The sequence below is a fragment of the Musa acuminata genome, chromosome BXJ2-9, assembly GCF_036884655.1.
Source record: "Musa acuminata AAA Group cultivar baxijiao chromosome BXJ2-9, Cavendish_Baxijiao_AAA, whole genome shotgun sequence".
In the NCBI taxonomy this organism is placed as follows: domain Eukaryota; kingdom Viridiplantae; phylum Streptophyta; class Magnoliopsida; order Zingiberales; family Musaceae; genus Musa; species Musa acuminata.
The window spans coordinates 48,238,696-48,264,627 of record NC_088346.1 but is presented as its reverse complement, the minus strand read 5'-3'; the positions used below and the strand labels follow the sequence as shown (position 1 = coordinate 48,264,627).

General features: G+C 39.1%; 1 protein-coding gene across 4 annotated transcripts; it reads left to right on the top strand.

The window, feature by feature from the left end:
• The first annotated feature begins 4,181 nt into the window (after positions 1–4,181).
• LOC135623765 (diacylglycerol O-acyltransferase 1-like) lies at positions 4,182–23,617 on the top strand. Of its 4 annotated transcripts, XM_065127087.1 has the most exons (16): positions 4,183–4,507; positions 4,923–5,003; positions 5,139–5,212; positions 5,279–5,354; positions 5,872–5,939; positions 9,705–9,828; positions 16,317–16,415; positions 17,690–17,791; positions 17,872–18,008; positions 18,187–18,268; positions 18,403–18,423; positions 20,799–20,861; positions 21,411–21,458; positions 22,311–22,373; positions 23,292–23,345; positions 23,458–23,617. In XM_065127087.1, exons 1-16 carry the CDS (start codon positions 4,274–4,276, stop codon positions 23,557–23,559), a joined length of 1,428 nt encoding a protein of 475 aa, XP_064983159.1. In that variant the 5' UTR covers positions 4,183–4,273; the 3' UTR covers positions 23,560–23,617. The 4 variants fall into 4 exon arrangements, with proteins under 4 accessions (XP_064983160.1, XP_064983161.1, XP_064983162.1 ...); XM_065127088.1 differs by lacking the exon at positions 18,403–18,423 and having other exon boundaries at positions 4,182–4,507; XM_065127089.1 differs by lacking the exon at positions 20,799–20,861 and having other exon boundaries at positions 4,182–4,507.
• Positions 23,618–25,932: the final 2,315 nt, after the last annotated feature.

Genomic DNA, 25,932 nt, shown 5'->3' with positions numbered 1-25,932 from the left:
GTCATTTGATGGACTATGGATTCTTTATTATGGTCCATTTATTGAAATCTATCATCTATCTGATGATAGACATGACTATGGAAAGAATCACACTTAGAATCTAATGTGACCAAGAACTCTAAATCTTCAATGCATAATATATGAATGCCAAATCTAATCAATTCTTCATTTATTCTCACTTATACACTTTATATTCATGCCTTATTTTCAAATCACAAAAGCTTCTCTATTTCCTATTATCTACCAAAAAAAAGTTTTATCATTTTTTTTATTCACCATTGAAAACAGTTGAAGTTGCATGCTAGCTTAGCGGGTAAGGATTTTGACAATTTATTATAATATTCTTGGCTCCAAACTCATCTTCATAATTTATTTTTTATTTTTAATAATCAATCATTTATAAAAATGAGAATCAGCTCTCCCGTAGTTTAATTGGCGTTCTTATTAGGGAAGAATCTATTTCACAATCCAAAATCTCACCTGTCATGTTATAGATCTGTCTTATGGACTTCCAGGCGTAGAGTCCACTGAGATTTAATATTCTCCACCTCTTATTATTTCCTTCTTGTTTGTTTTGCAGAAGATGAATTGTTAATTGAGAAGTTAAAACTTCTCAATAAGCCTGCAGTGAAGAGCATTAAGGTTGGCTTTGACTTCCATCTGTACTAATTTATGGGTCTTCTTTGTAGATTTTTACTGTTGTTTATGTTTTCATCTTTGTTTTTTGTTGATCTTTGTATATGTTTGGGTTTATGTGAGAATAAATGAAGGAAAGATCTTTGCTCCAAAGATCAAAAGTATATTTTGTAAATGTAGGCTTAGACTGTATAAGAAATATACCTATTAATTAACATTACTAATTTGTATGTTGGTCCAAATCTGCAGAGTGAAGATGGTGACATAATAGATTGTGTTGATATTTACATGAAGCCACCTTTGGATCATCCACTACTCAAAAGATCATATCATTAAGGTTTGAGTTCTTGGCTTTTTTTTAATTATAATTTTCAGAAATGTATTGAAACTTTTGTTAGGAAGAGCATAGATTTGTTTCACAAAGCATGCGACTTATAATGAAAATACATAAACATCTTATAATTCCGTTTTTTTCACAGAACATAACTTGGCCCTAAAAATAAACAATTAATCTTCATAAAATATGCTCAAAATGATAATAATTCCTGTTGTCTTTTCTATTGCTAATCTGATTATGATCCAAGGAAAAGCTGTGTTGTAGATGAGACCTGATGATGAGCACTTCGAAGAAAGAGATGGGGCTTCTTCCAACCCAACAAATGGCTTACTCACTCTAGTGTGGTAGAAGAGTCAACTTCCCCTGTGGAACCATACCCATCGTACGTGTCCAAAGCCATCACTTGTTGAATGCTCCTTCGATCCAAAACTACGGTAGGAAGCCATGGGTTGGAGTTAAGAGACAGGTGGTTCGTTTGAACAACAGTGGACCATTAGGTTATGGAGCTGAAAACTCATGCTGTTAGTCCTTTCTCACTACCCATCTGCATCTAATTATGTCCACTTTCGCCACAACATTATGATTACTTCATGTCTGTTGATTTCAGTATGTCCCGAGCTCGTCGGTGTTCACGCCAAAGGCGCCGAAGCACATTTTAATGGCAGTATGGGGTGCTTGTGTGATCTTAGGGCTGTAAACATCGCTGCCAAAGACGGCCAACTTTGCTGTGTGGTTCAGACCACGGAGGAGGGAAGTCGACCAGTAACCGACGGTGATGGCGCCGTATATCAGCCACCAGACATCCTTCTCGTGATGCAACTTTGGATTAGGATCTAAGAACGATGACGAGCGTTCGGCTTGCAAGATAGAGCTTCGTCTAGCCCAATAGAAGGCTTGTTTACTCAGGTGTGGCAGAGGAGCGGCAGCTGCCCCGGCGGAACCATACCCATCGTCCGTGTCCAAAGGCATCACTTGTTGAACACTCCTTCCATCCAAAACTACGGAAGGAAGCCATGGCATGGAGTCAAGAAACATGCGGTTCGTCTGAGCAACAACGAGACGTTCGACCTCGGTGCTGAAAACCTGCACGCGGTATGTCCCTCCCCCCTTCCCTGCTTACTATATCGACGTTTCGTCCACCTTTACCACACTATTAAGGTCGCTTCATGGTTGCCGAGCTCAGTATGGTGGTCTTCTTGCTACTGGCGACGACATTCTCGGAGCCAAAGCTATCATCAACCTCTGGAATCCGTCGGTGCAGCAAGATTCCAAGTTCTCCAGTGCAAAGATCTGGCTCAGGAACGGGCCAATCGTCCGTTCCAATAACATTGTCGATCTGCATATGGAATTCCCCAGTCTTACCCTATTCTGATCTTTCTCTTTTCGGTTTGTCTGCTCATAGGTAAACCCTAGTGTTTCTAATGATAGGACGTCAAGGATCTTTGTTTACTGGACGGTAAATCTTCTTCCTCCACCTTGTTTTCCGCGCTGCAGTCGATCCTCGCATGCCTGAAACCTGTTTGACCTAGCAGGCCGACTCCGGGAGGACGACGACAGGCTGCTTCAACTTCCTTTGTCCAGGTTTCGTGCAGACGAGCGATAAAATAGCCCTGCGAGCCTCGTTCACTAACGTATCCACTGCAATTTTTTTGTTGAAAAAAATTAAATTATTTTTTGTTAGAAACAGTATTTAAATACTATTCAATTATTTCTTTTTTTCTCTATATTTTTTTAAAAAAATATTAGAAAATGAATCACTTGGTAGAAAGGATAAAGGATCTCTTATGATCATACCTCCTTCTCATCCCTATTTTAGAATTATTAGTTTCTTGATTGTTGAAATAGAAATTAATATCAGTAAAAATAATAGCACGTGTGATATATTTTCATCAACTTAATCGATGAAACGAAGAAAAATAAAATAATTATTTTTATTTTTATAAATATAATCATCTTAATATTATTTTTTTAAAATACAAAAATTAAAATACTATAAATAATTAATTATTAAGAATAATATATAAGTAACCCATCATGTGACGGCGGTCACCGAGGATTGCTTTACTCGGTGAGGCTTCCTGCCCAAAACACCGAACCCTCTCCTCTCCCACTGCTCCCCACCATTAAACAACTCGAACCCTCTCCTCTCCTTCCGCGCCTTCCTTTTCCAAGGTGAGGAAAGGACAACTCCACTGTTTCTGAAACTTCGCGAGTGGAAGCTTTATTCCATGGTTTTGATGAACCGATGCCACCAATTCTGACATCCTGAAGAATCTATCCTCCTTTTCTTCTTCGTCCCTTTATGAAAGTGTTGTTGCAGCCACAGGCATTCCTTCCATCTTCATCATCTTCCTCTTTGGGAGAAAAGAAAAGCCAAAAAACACCATCATCGACGGACACATCTTTGTTCTTTTCATGCAATCAAATGGTCTCTCCGATTAGTCCCCCTTCAGCCTCACTGCACATCCTCAGCAATAGAAGTTGTGTTTTCTTGCTTAGATAAAAAGGAATGCAAAACATCTTACTTTGTCAGTGAATGATAGCTTAGAAAAGATTGGTTAACTAATCACTTGAGCTGATTACAGCTGTTCACCATAGTGGACTTTGAATTATGATCCCACTTTGTATATGATAATGAAAATAAATTATTTGGTCGATTAGACTATTAGTGTAACTTATAGGCATGAGAGTATCCGAACGATTTTATCCTTTCAAAATATGTAAATTTTAAAATATACCTCTAAGGATAAGGAAGATCTGACAAACCTATGAATCATTGATTTTTATGATGAACTTATAAATCCTTGATTCCCGTACTCCTCGTGAGATTAAATGACCTTATCAATATATTAATTACTTACCATCTATAATATTTTTTAATTTTTTTTTCTATATAATTGGTCAATCGGGGTCATGATGGATTAAGATGGTCGATCACTTTCTAGTTCAATATAAACCCATTTTCTATCTATTCCAACGTAAGCACCAAAGATTCTCTTGGTTTTATTCCGGAGAACTATTTTATGCATGAAAGATTCTTTTAGCTTTATTCCGTAAGAAACTATTTTATGCACGTCTCTATTATCTCTCAATTTTCTTATATATATATATATATGTTTTTTTTTTCATATATATATATTATTTATTTATTTATGTTTAATCAGATCTAAACGGGCAGAGAGTCGGCTACAGCGTTACGTGCAATAAACAGGTAGTTGATTACCAGTACTTATAGACCTAATAATACCCGTCGGAAGGGAGAGACGTGAATGCCAGTGTCTTGCTACGCTTTGCTCTGTCATGGCGAGCTCGCGTGGCGGAGAGGCCCTGGCGCGATCGCCGGACCCGCACTCGCCGCTCCGCCGCCGCCCGCCTGTCGCGGCCGAAGGGGACGACGGGCGGGGAGGCGTCCGGCGAGGCGAGGACCAGGGTGCGGGAGACAGTGCCTGGGCCGACTTCTCGCGCCGGGCTTCGGCGCCGGTGCATCGGAGGGTGAGGGAGAGCCCCTTGAGCTCGGACGCGGTCTTTAAGCAGGTGAATCGTGCTATCGACCCGATCTTTTCTTGGGTTTTTTCTCTGAGGATCCTTTGATTCGTTGCTAATCTTGGTGTAAGGAAGCAGAGGAGTCATCCATGAAACCCTTGCTGAAAACTTGGTGATAATAAAGCCGAAAATTTTATTCTTTTCCCCCTTCCCTTTCATGTCATTAACCTTATATTTTAGTGAATTCCTATTTAGTGTTGATGTTGCATCGTAGCGAAAACGTTATTCAGGTGGAAAACATCAATACCATTTCTTGTCCTTTCTGATGGCGTTGACGAATTTGTGCAATTCCGGTCCTACCGATGGCAATTATGACTCCTATCAAACAACCTTCGTGTGCTTATGCGTTTTTTTTTCTCTTCATACTTACGCTGTTTCCTACCAGCTGAAGTCTGCTTTTTGACAGAGCCATGCGGGTCTTTTGAACCTCTGTATCGTAGTGCTAATTGCAGTTAATGGACGGCTCATCATTGAAAACTTGATGAAGGTTTTCCTTGTTCCTTCTCCTAATACAAGCAATGTTTTATTGGTCCTCTCTATGCTATATTTTTTTGTGCATATACACTTCTACAAAGATATGATTCCTCAGATGATATCATGTGTTTTTCTTTTATTTTTCCAGTATGGTCTACTGATAAGAGCTGGGTTTTGGTTCAGTTCAAAATCATTGAGAGATTGGCCACTTCTGATATGTTGGTAATGTTTCTGAATAGCCAAAATGCATGATGTCTAGCAACACATCCTAACATCTGAAACTTTCAGTGTCACTTTACCTGTTTTTCCTCTTGGTGCTTTTACAACCGAAAAGATGGCTCAGCACAAGTTCATTTCTGAACCAGTAAGTATAGTTCCTGATATATCTCTAACTTTTGTAAATACCCTGTGCATTCGTCAAGATAATTTGGATCTGTGGGATTTTTGGGTATATGCTCATACAGAATGATATTCTGACAAATTATGTGCTTGATGTATGGAAGGCAACATGCATGCTAATGCTGAATTTATATAATTGTGGAACAATTTAAAAATATCTGTGTTACCTCTCGGGCCTTCAAGCTGTGCTTAGCCCTTTAATTTTATGTGATTGTTGATGCTAAATGTTAAATTCAAGCTGATGAAGATAGCGTCAGTTATAAAGAGAACAAGAGAAATTAATAAATGATATCCATGGAGGTGATGCCTGGTTTTGTGTTGCTAGTCCCTCAAAAACTATGGTGCACTTATGTTCTATTTATGCTTAACTCGAGAGTAAATCGTCTTTTAGTCATTAGCTTATTCTGCAAAAGCCCTTCAATTCTTCTGTAGATGTCTTTCAGTCTTTCCAATACTCATTTATATCATTCCATTATTTTCAGCTTGTTATCTGTCTTCATGTGGTGGTTACAATGGCTTCAATCTTGTATCCAGTTTACGTAATCATCAGGTAAATCCTTCTCTCTTCCTCAGTTTTGTGCATACAGTTTGGTTAGGCTTAGATCATCTTTAAAAATATTTTTCATTGATATTCTCTTTGATAAATAATAACATGGATTGGATTTGACTGATCCAAGAATAACCATAAACAACAATGTAAAACTTTTATAAGACTTTATTCTATGTTGACTTTCAAATTAAGGTTTATAAATATAAACCAAGAAATGTCTGCTGAACCCTATATACTAAAGGCCCAAAACACCTGTTTACTGTGTGCATTCCGCTATTTATGTGTACTTCCTAGGTGTTTTCTTGTATATACATTTGAAAGAATGCTGGTTCTATGTAAATCAGCAAGCCGAAGGCACAGTCTCTTTTGAACTGCTTTTCTGTATTTCCTTTCCAATTTTATGCAAGTTCAAAGTGGATAATAATTCTTCTGCTGCCTTCAAGAACAAAATTGTTTCCTATGTAATTTGCAGATGAGTATGTAGATAAAAAAGTTAAATAATATAAAGAAATTTGTTTATCTTTTCTTTTGAAAGGATATACAAATGTACATATTTTTAGTTTTTTTCATGGTGCAAAATTTTCTCTTTTCTAATTGCATAATTAGACTATAATTTTGGTGATCTTGTCATTGTATGTAATCTTCATCTGAAGAATGTACCTTTGCATCTTCATCTGAAGATGCATTAACATACATCTGTTATGATTTCTTTAATTATTTTTTAGTAACAATCAAAGACAACTCTTATGGAAATTGACATCAGAGTCAATTGCAATTTCCCCATTTAACTTTTAAGTGGTTGCATACTGTGCTTTAGTTAAATGATGGGCAGACTGTACAAGCTTTGAGAATGACAACTAAAGACATGGTGAAACTTTTTAGTTGCATTTGAGGTGTTTGCCAATAGATGTTGTTAATTTAGGCTCATCTGACTCCTTAAATGCCAGAATAACTTGATGATGAAGTATTGTAATAGTATATACTACTTTGGTACAATTTATAAATAATGATTTGATGAACTATTAAGATGCAGACTGACCCACATTGGTGGTATAACCCAAGTCAAACTGGACCATGTTATACCGACCGATGTAGGATAGTATGGTTCGTTCTGCTACATGTCCATACAGATCCACTATAAGTATATATATTTTTTTAGTCATCCAATTATAGACAGCTCATTTTTAATTAGGAATGCTGGCTTTGTCCATGTTTTCGATAGTCTGCTCAGTTTATTAAACCTAAGAGTCTAAGCCAGACTATGACATGAGAACAATGTCAATAATGTAATAGACCAAGTTATAAGTTCAATATTAATGACAGTATTGTCTTGGATTCTCTATACCACTTGATATCCAATATGATTTTAGGTTTATTCAGTGGCATTGTTTGGCTTTTCGAAACTTGATACAATGTGTTTACATATTGGGCTAACATGTATTTTTCAAAGAGAGATGATATATCGTAATGTATCTGTTTCACCGAAGTTTCAAATCTTGATCGTACTGGCTGGTGTTTACTAGTTTGATTGAGTATTAGTATAAAAAATATAACTCAATACCAACATATAATATTATTCATTTTTATTATTTTATTGTTTTTTTCAATGATATACGATGATGTCGGTTGTTATACCAGTATTGTGTACCAATCTGGTGGGTTACCAAAATCAGTAATGGACTGAGACTTGATTCTTTGGTTTCATGTATTATGGTATCACATTTTTCCCTTTGTTGATTATGCTCATTATTCATTATCATGGTCCTAGATGATATGTATAATTATCATATGTATCATAGATGACACATTATTTTTCAAAAATAAAAAATAAAAAATACATAACAACTCAATAAAATATCTTTTAAATTGGTTTAATATTGCACTGAGCATACCAACAGTAGATATGGTAGGGTACCAAAAGGGAATTTGTTTGGGCATGATACATGCTATGGAAATATTTGATCCTAAGCACAAGAAAATTGATCCATTGCCAGCTACATTTGGACATCAACCTTATAAGCGAGCTACTTAGACTCCATTTAACTACCTGACTTGTGTCTATGATTGGATCCTAAATGAGATGACTGTTTAGAGTCTTTAGACTACTACATGTTGATTGATAAACTGTAGCATGTCAGGTCAGGGTGACTTGTGATTTTGCCCAGAAAGTTGGGTGTAGATTGGGCAATGAGTAAATGCTCCTTATCAGCTCATGAATCTGATTTGGGTTAAGCAGACCATGGATTAAAATCTCAGTACCATATCGGCCAGCAGATTGGACCAGTATAGGGTGGTGCACTGATGCTCATTATGGATTAGTACCGGCCGATAATACATAGACCACAGAGAGAGAGACAGAGAGAAGATGAGGTGACAGGGAAATGGGGTGGAGATGAGGAAGAAGAGAGAGCATAATGGAAAGAGGCAAAGGTACAGAAGAAGAAGGAAAAAAAGTAGAAAGAAAGACAGCAGTATTGGACATATAATACCTGAGATAGTGCATCTTTTTTCACCTGGGCCATAAGAGCCTAGAACATTTCTCCAAGAACTTCCTGATGGTACTATCATAATTAAAAAAGATAGCAGTATCAGACAGTAGGTTTATTGCCTGGCATAGTCTGATGCTTATCTGCTTACCACCCAATAAGCCTGGTTGGGACAGTGATCTTATCAGGCAATAAGCTTGGTTTCAGGTCGAACTGGGTGAAAATTGCTCCATACGTACGGGTCAGTCTTCAGACTGGTAAATATCAGTCCATACTGGCCAGTGCAGCCAAACTTTAATTCTTTGAAGCTGAGCATACAGAGGAAGTTCTTAGAGAAATTAGGCTTTAACCTGAGGCTGGTCTGCAGAATCGCAGTTATTATAAGCTCAGGCTGCTTTAATACAAAGGTTGGGACAAGACTAATGTTTCAGTTAAAAGATAGATAGTGCTGGCCTATCACATTGAGATAGATACTGCAAATATGTTCCTTGGCAAGGTTCATTCAGCATTCTTTTCCCACTAAATTCATTCTCCTTTGGCCTCTCTCTGTAGAATGTGTTGTCCTGGTTGATGATAATATCCTTGATCTTCTCCAGACATCCCCATATTGTTTTCAATCAGAAATTTGTGACTGGGTGTATGTAGAATATAGATTACCTGCATCACCAATCAAAATACCAATGGATAAACCAAAAGAGGGAAAAATATGAATAGAAGACTATTAAAGTGATTTGTCCCTGTTCTTGTGTTGATTAAATTTTTAGGTTTTGTTGTCAGAAAAAAAAAAGCCTTGTGCAATTATTCCTACATGTAAACAGATTTGATAAGCCATCCACAAACATAAAGGAAAATAATACCTGTGAAAAACAATGCATGATTATAAGTATGATATAAATATAAATCAACAAGCAGTTTAGGAATTTATCATTGCACATACAGAACATAACACTTATTTCATAGTGGACCCAGAACTGTACATGCTGTACACTAGAATGAATTTTTACTCTTCTGAAATTTCTTGTATGTCTCTAGTGTTTCAAAATCTTCATGATACTTACCAAAACTATCTTATAATTATAGAACCATGATCAGAATTAGTTTGACCTTGGACACTTTAAATGATTCTTTATTAGTTTCTGAAGGCTGTGATGCAATCTCAATAAAGAGAATAAAAACAGATTTTAAATTGTCCATGCAATAATTTACCAGAAACCTTTATTTTACTATAAGTAATTTCATTTGTAGTATTTTACTGATTTCTTAATTGGAACCATTTCAGGTTTGACTCTGCTGTTTTGTCTGGCTTCACATTGATGTTCTTTGCAATCATAGTTTGGTCCAAGCTTGTATCATATGCACATACGAACTATGATAGAAGAGTACTCTCCAAATCTATTCATAAGGTACTCATCATAGATAGCTTTGGTGCTTCGGTTGTAATTTTCTTCTTGGTTAGTTGGTGGAACTGATGATTGGTTACAAGAATGGATCTTTTAATGAAAAAGATAAATGAATGGCTTAAACAATCAGCTTTTGAAACAGCTTGGTACATGTTGAAACTTTAAAGCACGAGATGCATGTTGGCCAAGAAGCAGTTTGTTATATGCTAAGGAATGAAAAAGGCTTCTTGTCTAATTATGCTTTATTTGTGGAAAAGGTTCATTCATGACAATAATGGCCAGAAACTCTATTACAGGACTCCTTTATAGATCATGTGGAAGGTCAATAACCTGTCATTGAGGACAATGAGATGCTTATGAATTTTATTGAAGGAAAAATGGTGATATCATCAAGAAGTTAGAGTCGTATGCAAAACATGAGTGCCATAGATTTTGAGAATCAAAATTATTTGTCTTCATCTAGATGCTAAACCAAAGACATTTGACTATGATTCACAGTTGCTATATATCCTATGAAAGCATTGTAATGTACCAAATTCTTGAATTTGTGATTAATTTGGTTCATAGATAAGAAAATGCCTAATCTGTCATTCTTTTATAGATGCAACAACCACCAATGTTTTTACATGCAGGTGTATCTTGCACTGTAGGCATACAAGTCTTAGGCCTCAAGCAAATGCAATATATATCATATTTTCTAGTTCAACTCTATAAACAGAGCCATTGTAGTTGTTATGCAATATTATTAACATAAATCCTAAATCATGAGGATCTTTGGAGGCATTTAGTGAGGGTTATTCATACAACAAGGTGATTGAGAGAGTAGGGTGTCAGAGCAACCTGCTGACATACAAGTTGATATAGAGTAATGCAAATGGTGCTAATTTTATATATCTGTGGTTTGGAGAATTGTGACCTGAATTTTAAAGAATGATACTTTTCAACTGTCAGTGACTCAGTAGCACACTAGTACTCATTATGTTCATGCCATAATTCATGAAAATTCCTGTTAATTTGTTTGTTCAAAGAGAGGGAATGCATTTCTATCTTCTCTATCTCTTCATGGATGAATATATATAACAAGGGCTACAATTTCGGTTATTGGACCCATACCCATCACTAGCTGAATCAGTATGGGTCCACTATGCACCAGTGTATCGGCACATGATATGCTGGTATATGTCACAGTACCAGAGGGGAAGAGAAGGAGAAGAAGATAAGGCATAATAGGAGGAAGATGAGGACCATGAAGGAGAGAGAAGGGTGCAGCAGGGCTGTAAGACTTGTACCACACCTGAACTGCCTGAAAGGGTGGTCCTTATATTGCTTTATGATAGGACAGATAAATACCAGCCTGTCAAGGACAAACTTCTAAACAAGATGTTTGATGTAATGCTTATGTATGTCCGTGTCTTTTGGCATGTTCATGCCTTGTACAGCATATAGAGGGGCGGCCAAAGGCTTAATAGTCCCATTTTAGTTGGGTTGGTGGCCTCTTTAGGCTTGTAAATAAAGGTTGTGTCATGTGGACACGTGCGAGAGATTTTTGGTATGTAATGGACCATTTTACCCTTTGTTGTGCAACTGTTCAGAGCTTGTAAAGTTTGTTTATAATTTGCATTGTCTATGAAGTGTTTTTCGGAGATGTTTGCTTGTGGATCCCGATTGAGGCGTTCTCTCTAACCCGTTCTCTCTTTTGTTGGTCCTAAGGGACAATGGGAAGCTTCGGGGAGGCAGACCTTTGCGGACGGACACGCAAGGGTACCGCACGACTTAGGCAAAACCAGCTAAGTCTGTGACAGATGGTATCAGAGCGGGACAAGCACTCATAGAAACACTTAGCATGCAAACGTGGGGGACCTAGCGGGGCTACGTTGAGGGCAGTTAGCACACGCGCGACCGTTTGAGGGAAAACGGGCATGGAGATGTAGGGAAAAGGAGTCGCTCGGAGGAGCGGGCATCTGAGATTGGCATTCAGAGGAATGACCAACCCTTCGCGCAAGAGGCACCACGAGAACAGACAAGCTTGGAAGAATGCGGAGCGCACAAAGGTTGGGATGGCTGAGTTTGAGCTACGGCTCAACGTTGACAACCATACTTTATGGTGCTCAAGGCAAGCGAGACGCTTGGTAAGAATGAGACCATGCAAGGTGGAATGAGTTGCTCAACGACCAAAAGAGTTATGCAAAGCTCACAGAGGTGAGGGGAATTGCTAACTCGAAGAATTTGGTACTCATGCATGGGCTTGTATGCGGACGATGGAATGTTCGTGGCCATCCCAAGACGACCGAAACTCGGTGTCATGGAGCATTAAAACTTTCTCTTCGGCATGTGAAGGATACGTCCGTAGGAGGCTGAAGTGTGCAACGAGTTCAGCATGTTGCTAGGCCTTGAGTGGTGCAGCGGGGGCTGTATTGACGTGGAGTCGCAATCTAGCAAGTACGTTTGCAGGAGGCAGAACAATGCACAGTTTGTTCAGCAGATCGGAGTAGTCCAAGGGGATGGTGGTCTCCGAAACAAAGAGAGATGTTGCTCCAATGGGACAGTTATCCAGGAGGGATAAGTCTCGGCTCTCTAGAGGGAGAATCATGTGGGACGGACCTCACAAGTTGAGGAGGAGTACCTCAACAAACAACAACTCCACGAAGCTCAATGAACTGAGCAAGCGGCGAGGAGTCGTTGCATGATCTCGCTCGAGAGAATGCATTGGTGGATGCATTGCGAGATCAAGTGGGGGAGCGACCCAAAGCAACTTAAATGAAGGCACACATGGAGTCGATATGGAGATCGGACTCAAGGGAGGGCTGAACCGTGGAATGGTGGGCACGAGGGCCACCATCGACTCAATGCAAAAACGAGGAGCGAAGTAACTTGGGTGTAACTTGGCGAAGTACCCAAGCCGCATAAAGGGAGCCAGCATAGAAGTTGGAACATGGAGCGGAGGCATAGTGCTTTCCTTAGACAGAGGTCAAGTACATGAACTCTTGCAGAGGCAAGAGTAGAATCATGTTGTTTCATGGGTCCTTCATTCTGACGGAGCGGACTCATCTTGCATGGTGCCAAAGATGAAGAGAGCTTTTGGGCACATGCACCTTATTTCGGAGAAGCATTTGATGAAGGAACTAAGGCGACTCAATTTGCGGAGGCGAAATTGGGTTCAGAAGGCCTTAGCACGGGGCAAGAGGACTCAGAGGTGGGTGCTCTTGAAGAATATGCCACAGTGTTGCCATTTAAGTTGCCATAAAGGAAGCGGTGCACAGCGGAGATTGTGCTGGTATGGGCAGAGGCCCAGGATCCAAACAATGGTGCACAAATTACAGTGAAGTCGGTGGACTTCGGGGAGCTACTAGGCGACGGACTGTCCTAAAGCGGTGCTTCATCTAGGTGTGACCCAAGAGTGGGTGGATGAAGGTCGATTGCCAAAGGAGTGAACAAAATCGAAGGTGGAAGAGGCCCTGCGATGTATTGGCAGAGGCCACACATGGAGGGTTCACAATTCGAGTTCAACCCACAAGGATCAGAATGCAATAGAGATGTCACCAGGAGGCGACATGGTGCAGCGGATCGTGGTGGAAAAGTTCGTGGCAATGCGATACACACGACATAGTCCCGTGAGGGATTAGATCATATGGAGGTATGATCGGGAGCTACTGGAAGCTCCACTTCGGTTAACAACACGACGGCAAGAAGGGCTATGGATTCAAGGAGTGAAGGCCATGGTACCGCAGAGGCGGGTCTTCCGTGCGTGCATCGAATTTTGCATCGGATGAAAACCTTGGTCATCAGCATATGGGGGCTGGGTTCCACCAAGGGAAAAGTTCGAATGCAAGTACCAGTGAGTTCCATGGGAGGGACTTGATCATGCAGAGGTATGATCGAAGTAGCTGGAGAGTTGGACTGCTCCAGAGCTCATATTCGCTTAAGGGAGCCCGGCAAGTCAGAGGACAAGGTCGAGTAAGCGAACGTTGCTACCAAGGAAGCTAAGGAGAACAGAATCGGTGCAAACCCTACAACGCGATGGCAGAGGCCATGCATGGGAGTTGCAGTCTGTCTTTCCATCGACCAAACAGACTGCTTGGAGAACACAGAGGTGTTGAAGCAGGGGGTCGAAAGGGGCGAGGAAGCGACGACGAGTCCAGAGGGACTTAGCTACCCAAAATCAAGCATCAGTTAGAATGGAGGTGGACTCAGAGGAGTGCCACAGAGACATATCTACTGATCGTGAAGAAAAGGGATGCAGATGCGAGACGACGGATAGTAGGGCCATGGGCATGGCAGCGCCATGGTACCGCAGAGGCGGGACTTCCGTGAAAGTCATTGATCCCTTGCTCTCATGGAGGGAGAGCGCTTGGTCGTGAAAGAGGCCGAGGAGGTGGAGCATGCAGAGGCAATCTCCAAGTACCGAGACAAGGCTGAAGGGCAGAGGCCGAGGAACTTCGTAAGACCGGTGTCAATGAGCTTCTCATCAAGATAGCCGAAAGTGAAGGACTTCGGGTCATGCAAGAGTGAATAACCAAGGAACGAAGCAGGCAGTACGCGGTGCTGTACCGTTGCTACTCAGTGGAGTAGGCGGCAGGGTTGATGGAGAAGACGGCACAATCCCAGAGGCGACCAAACCTATGAGAGAATTACTCCAAGTTGAGGTGAAAACTTCCTGCATTCCAGAAGTTCAATGGCATTGAGAAGGTGAATCACAGTAACTAACTCAACGCAAGGAGTGCAAACACTTCAAGTGCTTCAGAAGTGTGAGCAAAGAGCGGGCGAAAGCCAGTAACCAGCTCGATGCATGGAGTACAACCTCGGGGAGGCGGGCGAAGTCAAGTAACCTTTGCCTTCTCAACTCTTAAGAGAATGGGCGAAACCGAGTACCCCAATTCTCTTATCTATCCAGCAGAGGAGCTCTGCACAAGTTCAAAGACCCTTCAAAGATAATGGAAGACAATAGTTGTCAAATCCTTACCAACGGTGATCAGTGCTACTGAGAGTAGATTGTCCGCTTCATTTCCCAACGAAATGCCAATCGAAAGCGGAAGTGATGCGAACCTACTTGGATGTGACAACTAAGTGAAAGAAGAGTCAATGAGAAAATTTTGTGGAGGAAGGACCAAAAACTTCAGAAGTTTGCGAGACGATGCTCGTTAAAGCTCCAACAAGCATCCACCCAGTTCAAGTAGCATGAGAAATTTGAGAGATTGGCACAGTAAGGATGGTCTTTTCCTTCATATGGGGGATCCGCAGGAATCAACAAGGATCAACACAACTCAGCCAACCCCACACCAGAGTCAGAGTCATTGGTGAGTTGAAGCAGCATGGCGGATCAAAGGTTCGACTACTCAAAAACAGCAGCAGAGAGCAGCTGGGAGCCAAGAGGCGCATTGCAGCTGGAGCAGAAGATTGAAGACTCAGCAAAGGCGAGGAGTTGCAGTGTTCACAAAGGCTTTGACGAGGACGTCGAAGGAATAAGTGGGGGAGAATGTCACGGACAAACTTCTAAACAAGATGTTTGATGTAATGCTTATGTATGTCCGTATCTTTTGGCATGTTCATGCCTTGTACAGCATATAGAGGGGCGGTCGAAGGCTTAATAGTCCAATTTTAGTTGGGTTGTTGGCCTCTTTAGGCTTGTAAATAAAGGTTCTGTCATGTGGACACGTGCGAGAGATTTTCGGTCTATAATGGACCATTTTACCCTTTGTTGTGTAACTGTTCAGAGCTTGTAAAGTCTGTTTGTAATTTGCATTGTCTATGAAGTGTTTTTCGGAGATGTTTGCTTGTGGATCCCGATTGAGGCGTTCTCTCTAACCCGTTCTCTCTTTTGTTGGTCCTAAGGGATAATGGGAGGCTTCGGGGAGGCAGACCTTTGCGGACGGACACGCAAGGGTGCCGCACGACTTAGGCAAAACTAGCTAAGTCCGTGACAAGCCGGTACATACGTGTCTGAGGCTCTGAGCAAAATCATATTCCCTGCTTTATAGTACATAAGTGTATGCATATATTGATCTATATAATGAAGTTGATAAGTTGATCCCTGTCAGTGTCTATTGTTGGATTGATTGGTGAAGGTTATACAACTCCCAAAGTGTAAAAAGAATTACTATCATTCCAAAGGAGCAGACCCAAAAGGCGAACCATGATCATGGATTTAAGTCTCTGTCAGATATCAGTTTTTGTAATCTATTGGACTGATTGCTACATATATTCCCGATATACCAACCTGCACTGATCGCTATCATAGAATAAAGTCACAAAAACAAAATTAAAATATATTGTATTAATATTAAGGTATATGTTTCGACACTGGTACTTGATCGAACCAAAAAAATTGGTCCATACCATATGTGACTAATGAAGATGCGGATCTCACTTCTTGTTGTTACATTTGGTTAGATTTTTCTGTTTCTTCAAACCAAAGTGAAGTTTCTATTAATCAATGTGGTATTCAACATTATTTTACACTATAATAATTTCTAATCTGTTTGACGCATCATCAGGATGATATACATTCCCATTTTCCAGAACTCGATGATTTAAAATGGGTCAGCTTCAAAAGTTTAGTATACTTTATGGTGGCTCCCACACTTTGTTATCAGGTACTGCTAACATTCATTTTTGCTCCCAAGATTTACACGATATTCATGCATGGGTATTCTCTGTTCATGCTAAGGTAATTTATTTAGTTATTCGCCTGCTTCTGATTGGCAAATATCTGCTCTATGTGTATCAATTTCATCATTCATCTTGGTCCTTTACTGAAAACATGAGAAGGGTCCCAAATCATCAAACACTAAAAATTTGCAGCAGTCAGCAAATCTAGTTCTCTAAAGATCCCTATTCTTCTGAGAAGAACATAGATATAAATAACAAGAGAGAAGAATATTTTTTTTATTTATCTGAAAATAAGAAGTATAGATGACACGTAGAAATTATAAAACAATTTTTGAATCATGAATTTTAGAGACACATATACAGGGTTTTTCATGTGTGAAATGATTGGTAAGTTACATATGATATGCAATGCATTAACATCACATATCATGTGTGTGTGTGTGTATTAACATTCTGGAAACAGCATATTATTCATAGCAACACAAAATGATGGATATATAAGTTGAAAACTACGGAAAAAATGAAGCAATGGAAAATTTTACCCGAGCTCTCACCTGCTTGAATTGAGCTTAATACTGGTTACTAGAAATATCAGTATGCAGAAATTTGATGTATATTCCTACAATAAAATCTTAAATAGATGCTTATAACACACTATTGGACCAATAACAACTGCTTTTCGCCCCACTAAAGGACATAAAAGTTTGCTTACTGATTATTTTTCAGAAACTAATTAGAACCCCTTCGGTTTAGTTTGGTCTTATGTGAAATCAACATATCAAATCTAGGTCTGGTAATGATGCTGGTCCTTGTTTATACTAGTATGATACGATTACCTTACCATACCAAGTGATGTTACATGTTGTTATTGGCTGGTCTTGCCGATTTTAATTTTTTTATCTTCTAAGGCCTACTCTTTTGCTTGTATACTCGTCTCAGTAATGATTCAACATGTGTTGGAGACATTATAATCCATACATAACAAATGTACAACTGGAAAACTTGTAAATGCACAAGTTTTGTATGATACATATCATACCTTATTATGGCCGGCCTCTATTACCATCAAAATGTATGCCATGTCATGGTTAGAGATCAATGTTAATTTTGTAAAAGTCATGAATAACAATGCTATGCAATTGACTATATGGTTTTTCTAATTGGACTTTTTTATAATTTATTCTAACTTTTTCTAGTTTAACCATCAAGGTTGATCACCTAAGAGCTCACTCTGACATATTACCCATGTTATATGTAGCTAAACTATCCTCGTACAACATCCATTAGAAAGGGTTGGGTGATCCATCAAATTGTTAAGTTGGTGATATTTACAGGTTTGATGGGCTTCATAATCGAGCAAGTAAGCAGTTGTTTCCTTGTTTTATGTCCTACAGTGAGGTAATTGTTAAAAAATAATTTGCTGGAAATTCTTTTTTGCAGTATATCAATCCTATCATCAAGAATTCTCAACATCCTTTGAGAGGGAACCTTCTGTATGCTATAGAGAGAGTTCTAAAGCTGTCAATTCCAACTTTGTATGTTTGGCTTTGCATGTTCTATTGCTTTTTTCATTTATGGTAAGTCAAGGTGCATATCCATTTAAGAGAACCAGTACATGCTGCCTTTTATTATTTCATTTCTTTCACACACTAAAAAATTTTGAAGAGTTCTCCTGAGTCTGAGCTTCTGAGCATGGAATAAAAGCATAGATTCATTTCTTTTGGATTAAATGGAGTGCCTTCTGTGTGAATATAGGTTAAATATTCTTGCTGAGCTCCTTTGTTTTGGTGATCGTGAGTTCTACAAAGATTGGTGGAATGCGAAAACAATTGATGAGGTAGTTAGACATGTGGACTTACTGTCAATTTGTTTCCTTTCATGATGATTTTATAGCTTGTACTATAAACAAGCGAGGACTTACTTTCTCCGCTCTATCTTATTTTTTGTCTGTGCACTACTGGACTACATTAGTATTGGAGAATGTGGAACATGGTATATCTCTTTAACCTTGACTCAACTTTTTTTTTCCATGTGCCTTCTTACATGATAGCTAAATTGAAAATAAATGCTTTGTTCACAATAAAATCAATTTAGTTGCTTCTTTTTTTGAAGCTGCAGTTTTTTTTCTATATTACCAATATTCTTTGGTTTCGCTATGAGACTATTACTCTCTTCTTTTAGTATAATTTTTCCTTCTCTGTAAACCGAAGAAAAATGGTAGATGTCGGTTTTGTAATCATGCCAATTCGCATGCTTTAAAAGATGCATTTAAGTCTTCATTTCTTCATCCTGCTTTTATGTCAAAGCAGTGATTGAAAGAGGCGCTCGGGCGAGGCGAGGCGAGGCCCGAGCGCCTCGCTAATGTCCCAGGCGGCGCGCTTCAAACAGGCGCCGCCTGGGCGCTCGCCCGAGCCCAGGCGCTGGGCGCTTCGGGCGAGCGCCTGGGTAAACCAAGTGACCGAACCAGGATTTTAGGTCTGGTTCGGTCCTGGTTCGGTTGTTAGTTGGTTCAATCGAACCAACTAAACCGATATAACCCTTACCCAACCCTAACCCGCTGCCGCTGCCGCTCCCGATCTCGCTGCTCGTCGCTGTCGCTGCTCGCGCCTCCCGCGAGCCCTCCCGTGAGCCTTCCCGCTGCTCGCGCCTCCCGCTCCCTTTCCCTTTCCCGCTGCCGCCGCCGCTCGCCGCTGCTTCCCCGTTTCTCCGTCAGGCTCAGTATACAGTATACTGTTAATATTAAGTTTATTTGAATTTTGAAATGATTAATTTTCAATACTGTTAATAGATTAATAATATATTATTTTGATTTTAATGTTGTTAATTTTTATTTTGATGTAAAATTTTATTGTTTTGAATTTTAAAACTTTTTGTTAATGTGACATTGTGATTTTGTATCTTAGATTTTCTTAATTTAATAGAATATTTTTATTTAAAATTTTAAATAATTATATTTATTAATTATATTATATATTTTTATATTTTAGCGTCTCACTTCGCTCGAGCGAGCGCCTAGCGCCTCGGGCGTTTTTGGACCTTGACGCCTTTTGACGCCTAGCGCTTTTTAAATCACCGTGTCAAAGAAATATGGTACCCCACCAACGACTTGAATAATGTTATTTGGCTTCTTAAACAATGTCAATTAAGTAATAAGATTCTTTTCTACATTAGTTAGTAATAATAATGTGAATTAGGTTCTGGATGTTTCAAGCCTACTTGTGCATGAGAACTTACTATGTCAGTAGTGCTTCTGAAGGACCTACTCGAAGATGGCTAGATGAGTTTAAGACAATCCTAATGCTTCAGACAGTTCTATCCATAGACAAAACAATTAGACCATATGATTAGCTAATATTAAAATGACAGTGTTGGACTTTAATGGCCAACTTTAACTGCCAAAGACTGTCAGCCAACTTCTTTCAACTGTACAGTCGAAGTTCTCCATTTATGTCATAGATATACTGAAAAAGTTTTGGTAGAAGAATGAAGAACTGCATGCAAATATTTCATCACAAGTATGCTAGAGGATTGTGCAAAATTTAACTATTTCAGAACTTAGCTGAGATTAAATCCCCTCATTTGACAATCCACTGTAAAATCTGATTTTTAGCTAAGAAACAAAACCAAAGATATCCTATGTGAAAATCCATCAATATCAATAATATTTAGATCTGTTTGATTATTATTTGGTCAGTGTAACATATATGTCCCTTTTGTTTAACTTCAAAAAGTCACAATTTGAAAATTGGCTTTGGCAACAAGATGGTTTTTTCCTTCCAAACCTCTCGCTAACAAGTAACTCATCAATTATTAGTTGCATTAAGCTTCAAAATGCATATTTTGATAATGTCATATGACAGAATTCCATAATGTGTATATACAATGATTTATGTCCATCTTTTGATAATGTCATATGACAGAATTCCATAAAATGCCCATCTTTTTCTTCGTCCACTTGGGTTATACTTTATTAAATTATGCTTCATTTTTTATCCATCATGTCCTTCAAGATTATTGTTGATTTAGGTTAACTAGTTTAAGATTCAACTTTTTTTAACTCTCGTATGTTTTAACCATTAATCAAATTGTATGATTAGATACTTTGTATATACTGGTTCATTGGGGTTGGGGCAATGCTTATGAAAGAAATGATTTTCCACAAAATGATGGCTGATAACTCATTGGTACATTTGAATTTGTGGTTGTTAATTCTCATAATTTTAATATTTGACAAAAATCAAATGTATTATATCTTTTACTATCATTACTTATTTATTTCCCTCTGGAATTTTACATCTTTGACTGATGACAATGATTTATGTAGTCTATCATTTTTCTGGTCATTGATGAAAATTGATCATTCCCAGCCTGTCCACAAATGGATGATTCGTCATATATATTTTCCCTGCTTGCAGAATGGCTTACCAAAGGTAAGGTTTCTGTTATATTCATTGGCCTTTGATATAGTTATTCCTAGATGAACATCTTCTTAAGGTGTTTTCTCTACCAAGAAACTTTGATCCATACATGTCTCAACTCAACACTATGTAAGAGTTTGATCATGTGTATGTTAGAGGTGAAAAGTCAATTGAATTGACAATACACCATTTGAAAGACAGAAGACTTAAAAAAAACATCTCTCAAAATCCTTCTGAGCCATTCCTCAAAATTATATGTTGAATACTAATCCATATCTGGGGAGGTCAAAGAATAATTTGATTTAGTAGATTATATTTATAGACCTTTTCATTTAATGAGGATTGCATTGCTTACATTTTACTGAACAGACTTCTTTGCAATTGTAATCCTTTATGAAAAAAAGGATAAATGCCTTAAATACTTTATTTGAGCTGGAATCGCTTTTAGGTCCTTTGCTTTGAGGTATTTGCATTATATGACTGGATAAGCTTTGTTATTGTTTTCACACTGTTCTTGCCAGAGTGCTGGATCTTATCTTTTATTCAAATGTCTCCTTGCAGGGTGTTGCTCTTATGATAGCCTTCTTTTTATCTGCCATATTCCACGAGGTAAATTGTTATCTTACATGATTTTGCCTCTTAGAAGCTTTGGATTAGTATCTCATATGTTTAGTAGCTCTGTTATTCTACCAAAGGAGCTTTTTAGCTTTGTGAAATGGAAAATGTGTTGGTTATGCTACTTTGGTGGAATTAATTGAGCTAACCAACACATAGGAAGCTATGACACATAGGCACAGGCTAATGTATAATTTGTGACTACTGAGTATATGGTTGAACTATTTGAATAACGATGTTAGGTTTTGTCACTATATATGAGTTCACTTTGCCAACACACATTTTCGATCATTTATGGATGGTGAGGAATCCAACCCGCTTAATGGCAAATGATGATCGATGAACTGATGTGGTTGGTGAGCTGGAGTTTTAACCCGTGGTGAGTCAGTAGAATGTATTTGTGGTGGTGGCAAAGTTAACAAATGCCTGAGCCAGCAACTTAAACTATTGATCAATTCTTGAATAAACAGGGATATGATCTGTTTTTTTCCTTTCCTTCTCACATCTTGGATGGAACAGATTGGTATCTTTAGATTACGTTAGTTTGCTTTTTTTTCATATAACTTGTAGCACTAGTATTGTTCTGAAGATGCATAATTCCTACTCTTTGCTTCCTCTGTTTTCTTTATTTTGCAACCTTTTGTTTATTTTATTACTTGCACTTTTAGGCCTTATATAATGTTGGTCTCAAAAAATCAAAATATGTGGCAAAAATAGCTGTTGGAATTAAGTTGTAGCACTCATGCTGTATGTTTATTGCTCGTCTTCTTGTCATTTTTTTTTTTTTTTCATTTTTCAGTTTAGTTGCTATTTTAAATTCTATGACAAAATTTAAATCGTATACAGATATGTGTTGCTGTTCCCTGCCAAATATTCAAGTTCTGGGCATTCATAGGAATCATGTTTCAGGTAACATCCATCAAGTCAACTTTTTGACAGCATGTTGAATTTGAACTATCCTTTTCTTAGAAGATGCTATAATTAGCTGACATGCACAAGAACTTGACCAGCATTGAAAAACAAGTTCAAACTTGCATAACTTCTTGGAGATACAATACCGAATTTTGATTTCATTGACTCGGTACTCACATGTTATCACGATGTTTGGCTGCAAACAGACTCTAAGTTATTCTTTTCATGTAGGCTTTATCAAGCACCATGTGATTAGGAATCTCTACCAAAACCCGCCAACCGTTGTTTAGTTTCACCTTTCAGTTCATAACCTTGTCATTATCTTCCTCAACATGACTATATTATTTAGCATCTATAGTTTCATGCCAATTGTTAAAATGATTAAATTTCTTGCTTTCGCTTACTAGTTCCAACTTTGATAGAGAAAACACATGATAGATAACTATAGACCTTTTATTCCCATTCATATTAAATTTCATGTTTTCGCTCTACTAGTTCCAACTTTGATAGAGAAAACACATGATAGATAACTATAGACCTTTTATTCCCTTTGGTATTATAAAATCCTTTGAGGGCATAACACGGTATATAAAATCCTGCATTAATTCAAGATAATGGATCTTGGAAAAGATTCATGCTCCAGCTATTTGAACCATACACTTCCAATTTTAGGTAGGGACTGTATATTCATTTGGGTTAGCAAAAAGTGAGTTATCTATTGATCCCATAGTTAGATAAATTGAATCAATTAAGATGCAAAAGGAAAAGACCTAAGAAAATAATTTGAAACGAAAAGAAAAAAAATGCGTGACTATTGTTGGTATCATAAGAGATATTGTAAAAGATGGCCAAAGATCCACACCATGGCTTCCTATTCATAATGATCTTTTTTTTTTTTCTGTCATTGCTTGCCAGATTCCCTTGATCGTGTTGACAAAATATCTCCAGAATAAATTCAAAAACACCACGGTATGTTGAGTTCATAATCCTCGTCGATAAATCGGTTTTTTGTATCTTATTTTTGTAATGTGGAACTTTAAGAAACCTAATCTACATTTTTGTTTTGATGTTAATCGGCCAGGTCGGAAACATGATTTTTTGGCTATTCTTCTGCATTCTGGGACAACCAATGTGTATCCTCTTGTATTACCATGATGTGATGAACAGGAAAGTGAAATTGTAATCAACTTATAGTTGCTAAATTGATAACCATTGAATGCAATGCATAGTATCTTTATGCACCTGACCATTTAGAAAGCCATTAAGGTAATTATAGGTTACTTCGGGAAAAGTAGTTGACGTCCTGGTTAGCCCAACGTAGTTCGAACCCCTATATACAGGGTAGTTCGAGGTACCACCTGCACGAAGACTAATATCAGGAGAGGATTTTTTGATTTGATCTATTTGATGTCTAATATGGATGATTTTATCCCATGTCAGCTCATTTATCACAAAAGCTAATACCTAAGCAAGGCTCCAAGTCATCAGCACCAAAATGACGTCGCATTACATCGCGATGTGTCCCGCATCGATGATTGATAATAATCGTCGTATCTTATCAAGATCAGAGAATGCTTAGATGATTCACATAATCTTATCCAAGGTATCAAGATCAGAGAATGCTTAGATGATTCACATAATCTTATCCAAGGTCAGCCAATAAGAAGGCCTAGGGATTAGGTATAAAAAAGAACCCATCAGCTCATGTTGAAAGGGGGGACTCTCTACACTCTAACTCAATCATATAGCTTGCACTATTGTCTTCTCCCCTTTGTTGACTTAAGCATCGGAGGGGCTACAATGGGCAACTCTCGACACTAGCCTATCTTGCAAGATCGTCGATGGTCACGAGACGACCCCACTATCAAGACGTAGCCACAAGACAACTCTTCACCCGAGGACACTCGGACGACCCAACCTTAGGGAGGAATCTTGCAACCATGAAGATCTCATATCACCTACCTACTTATCTAGAATTGAGTTCTCGCCAATAGAATGGCTTTCGACCAGACCGCTTACGCAGTCTCACCTCACCAAGTTTCCCACGTCAGTAAGGAAGAGGCACCTGAAGAGGCTCCTGGGTGAGTCTGCACTTTCAGCAATGGACCAACTATGCCGATTCACTAGTCAACGGTACTCATTATACTATCAACATCAAAGTCAGTAATCCAAAGTTTAAGAGTGTAAACGTTAGTGGTCAAAAAAGGTCAAGCCTCCTCTTTTTTTTTGTTTAAAGCGAGCTTTTATACCTGGTCTTAAATGGGCAAAATATCTCATGGAATATTTTGTGGGAAGGTAGTCTCTAATCGTCTCCAATAGTCTCTCCTTGACCTCTTGTCCACGTGAGCCACAAGAGAGGACAGTTTGTAATTGCCTAACTTAGACCCTTGTTTATGTGGGTAAACAAATGGAAGGTGGCCTTCATCTTCCCCTTCCACCCTGAACACCATGTGGTGATTACGTGTCAAATGATAATTAGCTGACTGTGTACTCTCCACTATTTGTCACCCCCTCAAAGGCATGCTTCAAGGCTCTTGTGAGAGGGGTTCAAAGTGCAACGTCTAGTTTATTTGGCACATCAAGATTATACCTCTTCGATCCATTGTTGACTTAGTGGCACACTTAGTTCATCCAATACAAGTTTGTTCGGCATGTCCGTTCGGGATTGCTTCCCCCGGCACTGTTCGTGGTGCTCCATTGTCGACCTGTCCCTCGTATCATCGAGGGATGCACATTGGTCAAACGAGGTCAAGTTTTCTGACCTCGTCTTTTGGTGGAGGTAATAATCGAACTTCTTGACCTCCCATGTCTCGAATAGAGGTGATTCTGATCTCCACTCCTTAGGTGGAGATAGGGATCGGGCATCTTGACCCCTCGTCTTGAGCGGAGGTGAGGGTGGGATCTGATTTCCATGCCTTGAGCAGAGGCAAGGTCAGGCCCCTCGATCTCCGCGACTTGGTCGAAGATGTGGCTAGGGCTTCTCGACCTCCACGCCTTGGGCAGAGGTCGAGCTCGAGCCTCCCGACCAACATCCCTCTAGCACAAGCAAGGGTTGAGCTTCTTGACCTCTATGGCATGACGATGATCGCAGGTGAGGAGAGGGTCGAGTTTCCTGAACTCTGTACCTCAAGCAAATGAGGGGGTCAGGCTTTCCAACACATGCCATCAAGGTAGAGGAGATAAGGTGGGCAACAGGCGGTGCGGAGGTAGGTTCCTTCTTTGCTCGTTCCTAAGGGACCCAAGTTCGACAATGGGTCTATAGTGGGGAAGCTGCAAAGCCCTATCGCTGACTTGCTCCTCTTCACCTCGACTATGAAAGGAGCTAAGGTGGGCTACATAGGTGGGTTCCTCCTTTTTTAGTCCGTGAGGAACCCACCTCATGTGGTGGAGGCTCGTCTCTGCTTGAGATGATCATGTCCCTTTTCTTTCTTTCTTCTTCTTCTTCCTTTTTTTTTTCCTTAAATAGTTTACTAATGAACCTTGAGGCCAATGGGCTATGTTGTGTAGTGGTCTACCCACCTCGAGTAAACGATGAGTCAACACTTAACCTCTCTGC